Source organism: Archocentrus centrarchus, chromosome 2 (genome assembly GCF_007364275.1).
Source record: "Archocentrus centrarchus isolate MPI-CPG fArcCen1 chromosome 2, fArcCen1, whole genome shotgun sequence".
In the NCBI taxonomy this organism is placed as follows: Eukaryota; Metazoa; Chordata; class Actinopteri; order Cichliformes; family Cichlidae; genus Archocentrus; species Archocentrus centrarchus.
Genome location: NC_044347.1, coordinates 5,149,939 through 5,164,919, shown reverse-complemented (window position 1 = coordinate 5,164,919; position 14,981 = coordinate 5,149,939). Strand labels below are relative to the sequence as shown.

At 41.6% G+C, this 14,981-nt stretch overlaps 1 protein-coding gene across 2 annotated transcripts in view; it reads left to right on the top strand.

Annotated features, from left to right (window-relative positions):
* Positions 1 to 3,367: 3,367 nt before the first annotated feature.
* Positions 3,368 to 14,981, top strand: part of LOC115796143 (NACHT, LRR and PYD domains-containing protein 3-like) — an 80,808-nt gene continuing 69,194 nt past the window's right edge. For both annotated transcript variants that reach the window (XM_030752415.1, XM_030752422.1), the window contains exons 1-10: positions 3,368 to 3,525; positions 3,630 to 3,737; positions 5,242 to 5,373; positions 5,458 to 5,589; positions 9,290 to 9,391; positions 9,484 to 9,556; positions 10,135 to 10,354; positions 10,433 to 12,224; positions 12,340 to 12,513; positions 14,318 to 14,491. In XM_030752415.1, the coding sequence (XP_030608275.1) occupies positions 5,285 to 5,373; positions 5,458 to 5,589; positions 9,290 to 9,391; positions 9,484 to 9,556; positions 10,135 to 10,354; positions 10,433 to 12,224; positions 12,340 to 12,513; positions 14,318 to 14,491 (2,756 nt within the window). In that variant the 5' untranslated portion in view covers positions 3,368 to 3,525; positions 3,630 to 3,737; positions 5,242 to 5,284. The remainder of the gene's footprint in view (positions 3,526 to 3,629; positions 3,738 to 5,241; positions 5,374 to 5,457; positions 5,590 to 9,289; positions 9,392 to 9,483; positions 9,557 to 10,134; positions 10,355 to 10,432; positions 12,225 to 12,339; positions 12,514 to 14,317; positions 14,492 to 14,981) is intronic.

The window sequence follows — 14,981 nt, the reverse complement described above, 5'->3', positions numbered from 1 at the left end:
GATCAAAAATGACCCTGCAGTCTACAGACACTAACCACAAACAGATTCATAACCACAGACACCAAAAACAGGGCAGCTCAGATAAATAGAAACACTTGTTCACATATTAAAATATGCAATCAAGCTCAAACACAATGAAACAGGCCTGAACAGCACAGCAGCAGGACAGAGATATAAAAAGGAGAAACAGTGATTATCTGGGATCCACCCTACTATAATCCCACACTACACACTTAATGCTGTGATCCTGCTCACCACCATCAGGCACTGGGCAGCCAAACAAGCACCAAAGGAAATGAATGCGCTCCACAAACAGCAGGATCAGACTAGAAGAGAAAAGAAAGCACTAAATGTGCTTAACAGCTCATCTAAACACACTGAATCCATTTCCCACATACCTGTGAGCATCACTGCCATCTGCAACCAAGATCAGAGCAAAAAGCCAGGAGAGCCTGAACCATGGACTCCAGGTGAGCCCTATAATCAGCTCTGATTAGAGAGCTAGAGGAGGACTCAGGGTTCATGCTGCATTCACAAGCAGCACTCAGGAGAGGAGCAGTTTCCACTAAGAATTCCCCGCTACACAACATTATAGAAATGACTGTTAGTATTAATATCCACTCGTTATGATTCACATCATTTCTTCTCTCAGTGTTTGTCTGAATGTGTCACTGAGTCAGAGCCTGTTTATCTGTGTCTGTGTCTCTGTTAAACATCTTTCTTCCAGCGGGAATCAAACACACACTGAGCCAAGCAGCAGTTCATCCTCCTGTGTGAGACTCTCCTCATTTAAGGCTCTTTTCACACCTGCGCTCTTTAGTCCGTTGCAGTCTGACTCTGGTTCGGTTCCCCCTTGGTGCGGTTCGCTTCTGCAGATGTGAGATTGGTTCACTTGGAGTTGGCTTGGAGTTTTTTCTGAGTGGAAAGAAACCAAACCACAGGAAAAAGCTACAAGTTTACAAACTCATCAGCTGATTCAGAGCAGAGTGAACGAACTGCAGGGGAGAAAACGCCCTAAACCACCTCATAGGTCGTTTGTACAGCACCTTCTTACCACCAACACCTACGTTTCAACATGAAGCGCCCTCTAGTGGTCGAGCATGAAAGGTCGTGTGAATAACGTGTTCGGGTTTCTCCGGCAAATTCCGAAGAAAGACGGAAATCTGGATTTCCTCAAACCTGTTGTAGTAACTCAGGTAAAGTTTGATTGTGTTCATTTTAGAAAGAAATGAATGATCAACACTTTATTGTTGCTTTCTCCTGCTGTGTGTGCTGATAACTATCAGTGGATCACTGTGATGCTGCAGAAATCTCACAAACTTGTGTGGTATTTGTGCGCTGAGGCAGCGATGGTTACGCAGCAGAACTCAGCTGAGAATCATTTTCAGATTTCTGCATTATAAACGTGTCTGTGACAGTTAGCAGCACGTCCACTGATACACAGCACAGGAAACTGTTATTAGTTCATTCTGCACACACACACAAACACTCTGCACACACCTGCATGAAGAACCAAATTTAGGGTTTTGGTTTAGTGAACGTCAGATTTTCACATGTTCTGTGAGAATGTGGAAACAGTGAAGGAGAGCTTTAAAGTCCTTCAGTCAGAGCTGTGACTGGATCACACACAGACACACCAGTGGGTTCATGATGTTCAGGACCGGCTCAGAGCGGACGCTCATAAAGTCTGTGTTGAACACGCTCACCTGAATGCATCATTACCAGCATCCATTGGTTTGTAAAGGGTCAGAGGTCAGGGCTCCCTGCTGGATGTCCACATGAAGACGGAGCAGCTTCATCTGTGTGTCGAGCAGCTCAGAGCCTTCAGGAGAAAACAGCCACTTCTGCAGGACGTCAGGAATAAAGGCATCGAGGGTCAGTGTTGCTGCAGTGCTGTGTGGCTCCTGTTTCATTGTTGTCTCTCTGTGTGTTCACAGAAGTGCATCAAAGTGTGCAGATGAAGAGTTCCACTAATATTGTTTCAGTCATGGATCCAGTTTGTGAAACAGCCTCATTTTATTTAGGAAGGAAACATTTTCCTTCTGAGCTGAATCTGAGCTCTGTACATATTTGCTCACTCATTTTACACTCCATTGTTTCCAGTAGAAACTGCTCTGAAACATGATGGTGGAAGAGCATGCTGGGAAATCTCTCACTGCTCTCTGTCACTGATGGATGATGCACTTGGACTTGTTGATATCAGCGATGCAATAATGAATGTTTGAGAGTGTGTGGAGGAGCTGATGAGCTCAGCAGCATTCTGAATGATATTTAGTGAGCCAGAGCAAATCTGTGCCTGCAGCTGTTTCCTCCTCTGATGAGTGCAATCAGAAAGAGTCAGTAAAGCAAACGAGTCCTGAACGGCTGGACTGGCTCAAAATAACTGGCTTTAGATGGAGTCAGCTTTAAGATTGTGTGTTCACTTTATTCCACTGCACTGAGCTGTAAAAGCAAATGTGGCCTAAAATCTGGAGTGTTTTAAATGCTGCTCCTGCTGCTCTTTGACCTCCTTTGTCTTTATTTGTGTGCTTCTCAGAGCTTTGACTGAGCTGTGTCAGATATGACGCTTTCTGTCATGATGTTCTTCTGACAGTGAGGCCTTCATGTGTGCGTCGCTTCACTAACTTTATCACTTTCTCTTAATCTATTTGTCCTGCATCTTTGGACCTGATATCTGCATCCAGAGGGAAGCAACTTAAACTCCTGGTGCAGTGGTGGTGTGGGTCTGCTAGGATCAGTCTGGCCTTTTTCACTGACCTCACCTTTCGTAAGTCAGTGAGGTTGATTAAGGCTGTGCCAGCAGTTTTTCTACACACCTTTACAACTCCTAGCAGCTTATTCCTGTTCTTAGCATTTAAACATCCGAACCAGCAGATAAGATTAAATGTAAGAACAGAATCAATAACACAAAAGTAAAACATTTTCATGAATGTAAAATCCACGGAGCTTCCGATAAAAGTGCATCCTCTGATGGGCCTCCCTTACGAAAATTCACTATGGTTTACTATGGTTTTTATGCAGTAACCATGGTTTTACCATGGTAACTCATGGTGATTACAAGTACTATGGTCCTACCCATAGTACTACCATGGTTTATTCATAGCACTTCATGGTAGTTGTGGTATTACTATGGTTTACATATAGCAACTATGGGACTACTATGGTAATAAAAAAAAGATGCATTATCGTATCCATGTTATTACCATGCTTTCATCCAGCACAGTAAATGCTACCATAGTTTTTTGTATTCAACGTACTATGGAATGATGATGTTTGCCGTGGATACAGAGGTGGTGGTTCGGTGGGAGAAAGAACCCACATAGCAAAAGCACTTCGGGGCGGACCCGCCTTCAAGTCAGCCCGGCCCACGCTGTTTCTCAGTTTGGCTCTCCGGACAGTACCCGCCCGCTCACAGACAGCGGCTCACAGCAGTTCCCCTTCAGCAAACGCGCCTTTTTTTATTTTCTTTCTTCAAAATGTACCGGCTGCTCTCACACAGGGAGTGGACGGCAGCGCTTCTCTGCGGTAAGAACTGTAAACTGTTCTGTTAAATGTGCTTCATTCATGGCGTTACCTGTTCAGTAAACTTGTCCGGTATGAAAGTAACTGCTTTATTGCTTTTTTTGCAGAGTAAATCTACGTGGGCTTCAAAGGTCAGCTTATCGTCAAGGGTCGTTCCCGGATATTTATACTGGTTTACGACCTCGACATTTTCTCCAGAAATGACCACAGGCACGGTGACTATCTAGCAGGGGGGCACAGATGTTGGCAGACGGAGAAACACAGTGTGTGTAGTGCAGTTTAAACTAGTAGTACACTGCAATGTCCTGAAATTTGTATTAAAATTCATTCAATTTACTTACAAAACGATACGATACTTTTGTTTTTCAGCGTTTCAGGTTTATTGGAGCGAATACACACTATGAAAAAGTAGCTTACAGAACCAGCTTGCTTTGAGGCATGGCAACTGGCTCCGCCTCCTCTGCGCGCTCTCGAGGGTGGGGATACAAATTATGTCAGGGATAACTACTTTGGCACTACTTTCGGCTCTTACCCTGACTTTGGTAACTTTACGCAGGGCGGAGCTTCAAAAACTGCCGTTATGTGGAGAAACAGACGGTGAGAAAGTCTTTATCTGTAATCTGAAGAGCTCTCAGCACTCTCAACTTTAAACGACGACTTCCAGCCATCCGTGAATAATGTATTCAGGTCAAGGCAACAATAATTTTCCCTGCGCGGAAAATCTGTTTTAAATGCTGTTTTTGAAGGACCGGAGTGAAGGAAACTTTGCTGCTGGCCTCATGCCGTAAGAGTTTCCCTTTCAGTGGGTACATATTTAAATGAATCACGCAAATTTAAGTCCGTGGACCACAATTTACTGCAAATTCATGTCCGCTGACCTGTCGTGTTAAAAAGTGATTGGCGGTGTTTGTGTTTTTCTTATATCTGATATCCTGCTTTATGTTAGTCAGGCTCCATAAACAGAATTTACAAACGGGGTTTATTTAAAATGAAGAAATGAGCTGTTCTGCAAGTTTTCTCATGATTCTGCATTATTGCATCTACTGTGTGTCCTATAAGAGCTGAACATTAATTTCAGAACAACAGTTTGCTGTGAGGAGGTGGAAATGAGCATGAGACCTGTTCTTTTTTGGCTCAGAAGGACTCGAGAGTATTGAGATATGTTCGGTATTTAATGTTCATGTAAACAGATTGTTACTGGAGGGAAGATGATCTTTAACAGCAGCTTCTGAAGAAAACAGGCCTGTAAATTTTAGTTCTTGTTAATACATGTCTCACTCTGTATGAGCTGTAACATCAGTCTTTCTTATTTTGTTGTAGGAAAATTAATAATTTATCAGAAAGTTTTAACACTCTTTTCAGCAGTCAGTGGAAATGTCTGATAACATGTTGGATTAGATGAAGCGTGCAGTCACAGTGATCCAGAGGTCCAGTTTAAGGCTGACTGGTACAGCCTCTCATTCCATGACATGTCTGTACATGTGCAGTGGCTTCTTAATTTGGGGGTCTATAAATGAGTGGAGTTTCCTCCATGTCGGTCACAAAGGGGTGCTGCACCGTCACCATTAATGAGAAGCATCAGTGCAGTCACTGCTGGAGGGATTTATAACCTACACACTCTGTCAGCAGACCCTCCATTCAAATACACAGTGTGCCTGATGTGTCAGTGCATGCAGCGTGTGTGTGTGTGTGCTGGGCTGATGTGTGTTTCCTCTGCAGGTGAAGGTAGAAAGTGTGTGTGAGCTGCTGTGAATTCAGCAGCATGGATCAGTGTGAGGACAGAGAGGAGGGAGTCCCTCCCTCTAAAACCACTCTGTGTGGGGAACATGAGAGCCAGACCAAAGCTCAGAGGTGAGATGACCATCTCTAACTGTCCATGACTCTTCTCCATGTCACAGCTCAGCACTCACATCACTGCTGCATCATTATTCACAGGAACCAACCTGAACCTGAACCTGGACCTGAACCTGAACCTGAACCTGAACCCAGCTGTGTGTCCTTGAAGAGCGTCGCCTCAGCTGAACGTGTCATTGAATTTAGAGGACAACAACCCTCTGCTGCAGAGAGGTAAACGTGAACTTTGCTCCGGAGCTTGAAATCTGTTTTGGCTCCAAAGAGATAAATCACAGCACTTTTTTAAACAGTGTTGCTCATTTAAGAGCTCCATAATATCTAACAAAGCTCAGCCTGTTTGTCAGATTTGAATCCTCTGTGGAATCTGTGGATTTTTCAACATGAGCACAGGAGAGTTTTTTTTTCCAGTGAAAGTTAAAGAAAACAAATCTTAAAGCTAGAGGAATTTTTTTCCTGCTCATGACAGAGTTTAATAGTGTAGTAAGAGGTTAAAATGAAAAGAAAAAGCATTTAAAAATATGTTGATTTAAAAAAAAAAAAAAACAGGATGCAAATTCAGTTAATGAAGCATCCAAGATCCAGATATCAGAGACAAATCCAGGAAAACAGCTGCACACGGATGCTAAATGGTTCCTGTTTAAGGCTTTAAATTGACTAAGGCTGCGTTCACACTGCAGCTGGAAGAGACCCAATGCTTATTTATTTATTCATTTATGTATTTATTGCGTGGTCGTTCACATTTCCAAATATATATCTGACTTGGATGTGATCTGTGTGTGAACTGCAAACAAACCTAAAAGTGTCCCGCATGTGCAGTAGAGGACACGATAACGTCACAGGTAGCGAGCGTGCTCAGAGTTTGAGGAAGTAAATTTGTTTTTTTCCTGCTTCTGCATAGCAGGACGCAGAATAGTGACGTTTGTCGAGAGTCAGTGACGTGCAGGTCAGATGAAAAGATCGGATTTAGGACCACATATCCAAGTGGCCTGGGTCGCATTTGAAAAAAATCGGATCTGTGTTGTTCAGACTGTCCTGAAAAGATCGGATACAGGTCGCATGAGGGCAAAAAAATCAGATTTGGGTCACTTCAGGCTACAGTGTGAACTAAGTGTGCAAATCCAATTCCAAAAAAGTTCCAAAGACACTTTTTAAAAAATTACTAAAATTAGAAGATTTGTAAACCTCATAAACCCACATTTTATTCACAATAGCACATAGAAAACAAATCAAATGTTTAAACTGACACAATGTACCATTTTAAGAAAAGTTGTGGCTCATTTTGAATTTGATGGCAGCATGTTTCTCAGTGTGGAGCATCTGAGCTTCTTTGAGCAACAGTCCATAAACAAAACTGGGAATTGAGGAGTTGAGTTGCTGGACTTTCTTCTCTGATACATGATTCCAGCTGCTTAGCCGTCCTGAGTCTTTGTCATATTTTTCTTTTTATCGTGAACCTTTTTGTTCCCGTTTGTTAAAGTTCTGGCCTGCAGGCAGGGCGGTTCCTTGTCTCTTGCATACAGAGATTTCTCCAGATTCTCAGAATCTTTTGATGATATTCTGGATAATGAGATACTCACAGTCTTCACAATTTTATGCTGAGAAACATTGTTGTGAAATTGTTCCACAATTTCTAGATGCAGTTTTTTTGCAGATTGGTGAACCTCTGCCTTTCTTTAATTCTGAGAAACTGACCTGTTCCCAGTGAATTAGTTGCAAAATGGTTCTCCAACTGTTTACTACCACTTACTTTTCCTGTCATGATCCTGTGCCCTTGGCCCAGGGTGTTAGTTCCATTTTGTATAGTTCTGTTTTTGTAGTACCGTATTTTCCGGAGTATAAGTCGCACTTTTTTTCATAGTTTGGCTGGGGGTGCGACCTATACTCCGGAGCGACGTATATGTGACATTTATAACACATGAACCAAAATACTCCAGCCACTTGACATCTCCGTGAACTGCAGCTTTAAGGCAGTCTTGCGTAACCTGTGGGCGCAGTGGATGATGGATGGAGAGCACAGCTTAACGGCAACTGGGAGAATGCGCCACCCAACTTTCCTGGAAGTCATTGGATGGATCAAGAAAACATGGGCTTCAGTGACAACCAAACCATCCTGTTGGGATTCAGAAAGGCTGGAATAATTGGAACTGCAGCTGACGACGAGTCTGACTAACGCGACACAGAAGAGGAAGCGGCGCTTCGTCTACGGAGTGTACGGAATTGTTTAGAAGTGACACCGAGGATGAAGAATTCAATGGATTGATGGTTTGGTTAACTTGTTAGTATGTTCTTTATGCTATGGTTATCTGAATAACTTAATGTTACGTTAACATACCGAACACGTGTTCGTTGTGCGTCATGTAGCTGAATGTGCTACGTTAGCATAACGTAGGCGTAACCGTTTTCGTCCTGTTCTTTAATCCATTATTATTTTAAATTGCCGTTCAAGATGGAATTTCTGCTCTGGGTCTCGGATTCTATCAACACCCCCCCCCCAAAAAAAAGTGCGACTTATAGTCCAGTGCGACCTATATATGTTTTTTCTTCTTTATTATGCATTTTTTGGCTGGTGCGACCTATACTCCGGAGCGACGTATAGTCCGAAAAATACGGTATTTTTCAGGTTTTATTTCTTAGTTTTTTTCACTGTGTAGGTTCTCAGTTTGTTGTAGTTTTGTATTGCGACTTTGGGTTTTCCTTGGTCCTTGTCTTCCTGTATTCACTGTGTTCTTGGCTTTCCTGTGTCTTGACCCCTTTTCATGTTTAGTCTCCCTTCCCGTGGTTTCCTTGTGTTTGGTGTTGAGGTTCCCTCTGTCTTAAGTCAGCATGCATCTTGTTTGGTCATGTCCTGTTTTATTTTGACAGCTCCTTGTTCACTGAGTTTTGTTTTTAGTTTTGCTACCTCTGTGTTAGTTTCACTGGTTTCACCTGTTGTTTCCACTTGCCCTGATTACCTAGTGCGCGTATTTGGTAGGTGTTTCTCCTTGGATTTTGATATTTTGTATCCTGGACTTTTAGAGCTTCAGCAATAAAACCTCCTTCAAAAGCTTTGCCTCATCCGTCTTCCACTTAGGTCCACCTCTGCCAGCCACACAGCCTCACTGTGACATTTCCAGCTTTTTGTTGCCCCGTCACACCTTTTTGGTACATGTTTGTCATGGTCCTGGGTCTTTGAGCTGGAGTTTTATAATGAATTCTTGTTTATTATTTAAAGTTCTGTCTGGTCCCTAGTTTGTTTTAATTGTTATATTTTTATGTTTCTTCTTTATACCTTGAGCCTTTAGTCTTCAGTTAATGTTTATTTCTACCAGTTGTCTTGGTAGGGTGTATAATACACAGCTTGGTATTGATTTTTTTTTCAGTGTGCTTTCTGTTTAATCCTGCCTGCCTGTGGATTCTGCTTTTATGTCTCTTTGCCTGCTTATGATGACAGTGTTGCTGCCATCAAATTCAACATGAGCTGAGATTCATCTTAAAATGTTACATGTTCTCTGTATAAACTTTTTATATGTTTTCTATTTTGAATAAAAATACAGGTTTATGAGATTTCCAAATCATTGCATCCTGTTTTTATCTTTTGGATAGCATTTAAACTTTAATTGGTCTTGTAAAGAGTTCTGGGTGGTCAGAGTTTAGAAATTAAAACCAGATCTTCCAAGCTCAGTACAGATTTCAGGACGTTGTTTGATATGGGTCAGAGTGCAGTGGCCTGTGCTATGAAGCAGGATTTTGTCTTATCAGGTAACTTCAGAGTTAACCTTGCAATTTCAATACTACAAAGGTGGTAAACTTCTGACCAAGGTCATGGTATTGCCATAGTAACTTATCCTAGTCAGTGTTAAATAACAATATTATTCAGAACTCAGCATTCACATCATTCAACCTTCACTCAAAAGCTCTCTATGGTGTTTTTAAGATTTGAACCTGAGCCTGAACCCAGCTGTGTGTCCTATAACAGTGTTGCCTCAATTGAATGGCCCGTTAATTTTAAAGGACATCAACCATCTGCTGCAGAGAAGTAAACTTGAACTTTGAATATGGATAAGAAACAACTTGCCAATGTATGAAACTGAATGGAGCCAATACTTGAATATTTTTTCTTTTTTACAGAATCAAGAGCTCGGATATTCCTACCGGTCAGGCTGTCCAGCAGGATAAAACACACCTTGACTCCATATTTATGGTCTGTGCATGTACAAATACTTTGTTTTCTTTTCAATATTTCAATTTATATTCATATATTAAGCAGCACAAGTTGTCTAACCATTTTATGCTTTTTGCTACGCACAAAGAATAAAAAACAAAAAGTATGATTTCATTTAGCTCCGTGTGGAACTAGTACTCTAACAAAACTCATGTAAGGAGTGAAAGCAAACCAACTTGGATTAAAATTAGGAGAAAGATTAGGAGTTTGTGTTTTAAGTTAAGCTAATGTTAGCTAATATTAGCAGGAAGAAAGCCAGTTTTATCAATTGAAGGCTCGGTCTGGGCTACCAGGAATTTAACTAACATCTGGCTTTCTTGTTGCTAATGTATCGCACTTTTTGTTGCTTATGTGGACAAATTGCAAGGTATCTTGTATAACAAAAGGCATAGATTGTATACTACCTTATTACTTATTGTCATGTCAAAGGGCAAAACAAAAAAGAAGATGAAGAAAGAAATAGACCATTGAATTGTCAGTATTTCCAATATTGATCTGATGTTTGGCTCTCTATGATTTCAGTCTGATTGGGGCATTCATTTAATACTTTGTTCCAGCTGCTGGAGGAAAACATCATCACTTTTGTGAAGAATGAACTGAGAAAGATCCAGAAGGTTCTGAGTTTAGATGACATAAAGAGACAGGGGACAGTTGAGGAGGTGTCACAGGGTGAGAATGAGAAGGAGAGAAAGAGCAGCAGTGAGGCATTTCTGAAGATCACAGTGTACTTCCTGAGAATAATGAAGCTGGAAGACCTGGCTCAACGTCTGGAGAGCAGTAAGTGAATTTCTTAATTCAAAAAGTGGTAGAATGTTGACTTTCTTTCTTTTACAAAATGTTCATCTATTCTTTTAGGATTGCCCATCATGTGCCAGAATAAACTTAAATCCACCCTGAAGAAGAAGTTCCAGTGTGTGTTTGAGGGCATCGCTAAAGCAGGAAACCCAACCCTTCTGAATCAGATCTACACAGAGCTCTACATCACAGAGGGAGGGGCTGCAGAGGTCAATGATGAACATGAGGTCAGACAGATTGAAACAGCATCCAGGAAACCAGACAGACCAGAAACAACAATCAGACAAGAAGACATCTTTAAAGGCTCACCTGGAAGAGATGAACCAATCAGAACAGTGCTGACAAAGGGAGTGGCTGGCATTGGGAAAACAGTCCTAACACAGAAGTTCACTCTGGACTGGGCTGAAGACAAAGCCAACCAGGACATCCAGTTCATGTTTCCATTCACTTTCAGAGAGCTGAATGTGCTGAAAGAGAAAAAGTTCAGCTTGGTGGAACTTGTTCATCACTTCTTTACTGAAACCAAAGAAGCAGGAATCTGCAGCTTTGAAGACTTCCAGGTTGTGTTCATCTTTGATGGTCTGGATGAGTGTCGACTTCCTCTGGACTTCCACAACACTGAGATCCTGGCTGATGTTACAAAGTCCACCTCAGTGGATGTGCTGCTGACAAACCTCATCAGGGGGAACCTGCTTCCCTCTGCTCGCCTCTGGATAACCACACGACCTGCAGCAGTCAATCAGATCCCTGCTCAGTGCACTGACATGGTGACAGAGGTCAGAGGGTTCACTGACCCACAGAAGGAGGAGTACTTCAGGAAGAGATCCAAGAGTAAAGAGCAGGCCAGCAGGATCATCTCCCACATCAAGACATCACGAAGCCTCCACATCATGTGCCACATCCCAGTCTTCTGCTGGATCACTGCTACAGTTCTGGAGGATGAGCTGAAAACCAGAAAAAGAGGAGAGCTGCCCAAGACCCTGACTGAGATGTACATCCACTTCCTGGTGGTTCAGGCCAAAGTGAAGAAGGTCAAGTATGATGGAGGAGCTGAGACAGATCCACACTGGAGTCCAGAGAGCAGGAAGATGATTGAGTCTCTGGGAAAACTGGCTTTTGAGGAGCTGCAGAAAGGAAACCTGATCTTCTATGAATCAGACCTGACAGAGTGTGGCATCGATATCAGAGCAGCCTCAGTGTACTCAGGAGTGTTCACACAGATCTTTAAAGAGGAGAGAGGGCTGTACCAGGACAAGGTGTTCTGCTTCATCCATCTGAGTGTTCAGGAGTTTCTGGCTGCTCTTCATGTCCATCTGACCTTCATCAACTCTGGAGTCAATCTGCTGGAAGAACAAACAACCTTTCAGAAGTCTGAATCAGAAGAATTTGCAGAGACACGATTCTACTTGAGTGCTGTGGACAAGGCCTTGCAGAGTCCCAATGGACATCTGGACTTGTTTCTCTGCTTCCTTCTTGGTCTGTCACTGAAGGCCAATCAGACGCTTCTTAAAGGTCTTCTGACAAAGACAGGAAGAAGCTCACAAACCAATCAGGAAACTGTCCGGTATATCAAAGAGAGGATCAGTGAGAATCTGTCTGCAGAGAAAAGCATCAACCTGTTCCACTGTCTGAATGAACTGAATGATTGTTCTCTAGTGGAGGAGATTCAAAAATCCCTGAGATCAGGAAGACTTTCCACAGATAAACTGTCTCCTGCTCAGTGGTCAGCTCTGGTCTTCATCTTACTGTCATCAGAAGAAGATCTGGATGTGTTTGACCTGAAGAAATACTCTGCTTCAGAGGAGGCTCTGCTGAGGCTGCTGCCAGTGGTCAAAGCTTCCAAAAAGGCTCTGTAAGTAAATGGTCTTTTTCTTTTAAAATTCACTTCTGTCTCAATAATAGTGGAGATAAATTAACAACTTAGTGCCTGTTTTCATATTCTCTTATTTTTTCACATTTTTTTCCAGACTGAATATCTGTCACCTTTCATGGAGAAGCTGTGAGGCACTGTCCTCAGTTCTCAGCTCCCAGTCCTCCAATCTCAGAGAGCTGGACCTGAGTAACAACAACCTGCAGGATTCTGGAGGGAAGCTGCTGGCTTCAGGACTCGAGAGTCCACACTGTAAACTGGAATCTCTCAGGTCAGGATTCATAAATCTGTTCCAATCCATAACTCTTAGAATCTGCTTTACAGTAATGGATGAATTTATAAGACTGTATGATTTGAGAACTAATTCTCGCACAGCAACCTTGGCCTATGCTTTGCATGCTGCCATTTTTACATTGCACCTCTACCATAATACAGCTTCTTTGACCATTAGAAACACCCACTACCTTGCCTGGTAGGTTATAAGCTTTGAGGATTTATGCATAAGTTGAGCTCGCATGTTTTACTTAGACACATTAGTGTTGCTCTTTAATTTAGTAAATATAAACAGAACCAGAGTAAATGAATACCACTAGGCATATGATAATTAACATCTCTTAGAGATTTTTTGTATTCAGAGAAACCTTCTGGTATCTCATAGTGAACCACATCTCCAAAAAATTTAGCTGCCTTAGCTGTGCCTTTCATTCACAAATGATTCTATAATTCTCCACATTAAACTGTTCTGAAAGTCAGAGAATCAAAGGCAATGCTTTCGTCTGTAATCTCTTTCCTAAATCTTTCCACTTTTTTTTTTGGTACTTTACCTAAGGCTGATGCTGTATCTGGTTCTGGAGTAGTTTGTAGGCTCTTTGCTGAAGACCTGTGCGTAGAGGTTCTTGATACACTACCACGACCACCTGTTCACTCTCCCAGATTTTTTTTCTTGACAATCCTCTTAAGGCTGCGTTCCTTCCTGTTGCCTGTGCACTTTTTCCTACCACACTTTTCTCTTGCAGTTAGATTTTCATCAGTGTTCTTTAGCAAATCGCTCTGCAAACGGCCACATTTGAACATCTGTGGCTTATGCACCTTGTGGAAGTTGTTGATCATTGTCATCTGTACAGCTGTTAAATATTTACACTGTTCTCCTTGATTTTGGTTGCACATAGTGAACCAATTTGAGTACTTATTTCCTGTAATATGAGTATATTCATTGAGATACCAGATTTTTGATTGTCTTGAGGTATAAGCCATAATTATGAATGTTATAAGAAATGCTTGAAACATTTCACTTTATGTGCAATGGTTATAGAATATGTGAAAGTTCACCATAAGCCAGATAAAATATCTGGCTTGAGAGCACCTTGGGATTCCACCAAAGGAGCTGGAAAGGATACTGTGAAAAACTAATTAGCCAGTCATCATTAATGAAGTGGATGATACACCTATTTTAGCTGAACAGCTAAAGTAGTTTTAAGTTATAATGTTTGCCTGGCTCGTTTTCTTTATGCCTGCTGATCTATTACAGTGCTGTAAAAAGCGTAAACAGCTGACAGAGACAGTGCTAGATAAACTGAGGACTGAAGGAAACAAGACATACTGGAAACAGGGAATTCCTGTGGTGATGGGAGAAAAAGACAAGGAGTAAAAAAAAAAAGGAGATGCATGGGGAAAATTAATTGAAAAGATAAAGCAGGAAGTAACAACAACAAGGACACAGTAACCACACATGAAAATATAAATATTAAAAAGTGAAGGATATCAAGTGAAAGCAGAAACAATAGCAGTAAATGGGGTTGTGTAGAGAGGTAGAAAAGATTATAAGACTGGGAGAGAAATACAATACTAAATACACCAAGTAAATTTGGAACATTTGGAATCAATTCAGGAAACCCAACTTTAAATGAGCACACAAATGGCAGTTATAGACTGATATTTAGAAGGGTATTATATAGTTACTGCTAGCCTCCCTTTTCAGTTGTTTTATTTCTTATTTAAATGTGTTCTTTTATTTGACAGCACACAGCAATTCCTCTCATAGTTTCTGTTATGCAATTTGTTGTGTGTCTCTGCAGTCTGTCAGGCTGTGTGATTGCAGAACAAGGTTGTAATTCTCTGGCCTCAGCTCTGCGCTCCAACCCCCTCAAACTGAGAGAGCTGGACCTGCGTTACAATCATCCAGGAGACTCAGCAGTGACTCTCCTGTCTTCTGGACTGGAGGATCCACACTGGAGTCTGGACACTCTCAGGTATGGAGAAGGCTGCTGCACCCACAGACGATGGCTAATAGAGAAAAGGAATGATGGAAATGTTTTTCTCAGTTATTCACTGTGGATCTGTTTATTGGCCTCATATGAGATACACCTGTTATGTTAGTCACTGATATAGGAGCATTTTACCTCTTGCAAGAGGTGAACATAAATTGTAGATATTCATGTAGCAGGTCCAGCAACACCTTGGTCACTTTGAAAGTTTAGACCAGGGGTCGGCAACTTTTAACACTCAAAGAGCCATTTTGACCCGGTTTCCATGGAAAAGAAAACACTGAGAGCGACTACCTGAAGCTGGTAGTTGCTACCGGCTTCCTCTCTATGTTGAGAGATGAAAAATAAAAAAATAATAATAAAATTATTTTATTTTATTATTTCAAGGTCACAATTTAGACCTACAACAAAAAGTGATCTATTAAAATGTGCACCGAGTGCTGTTTCCTTCCACTAATGGGTTTGCAGAAATCAC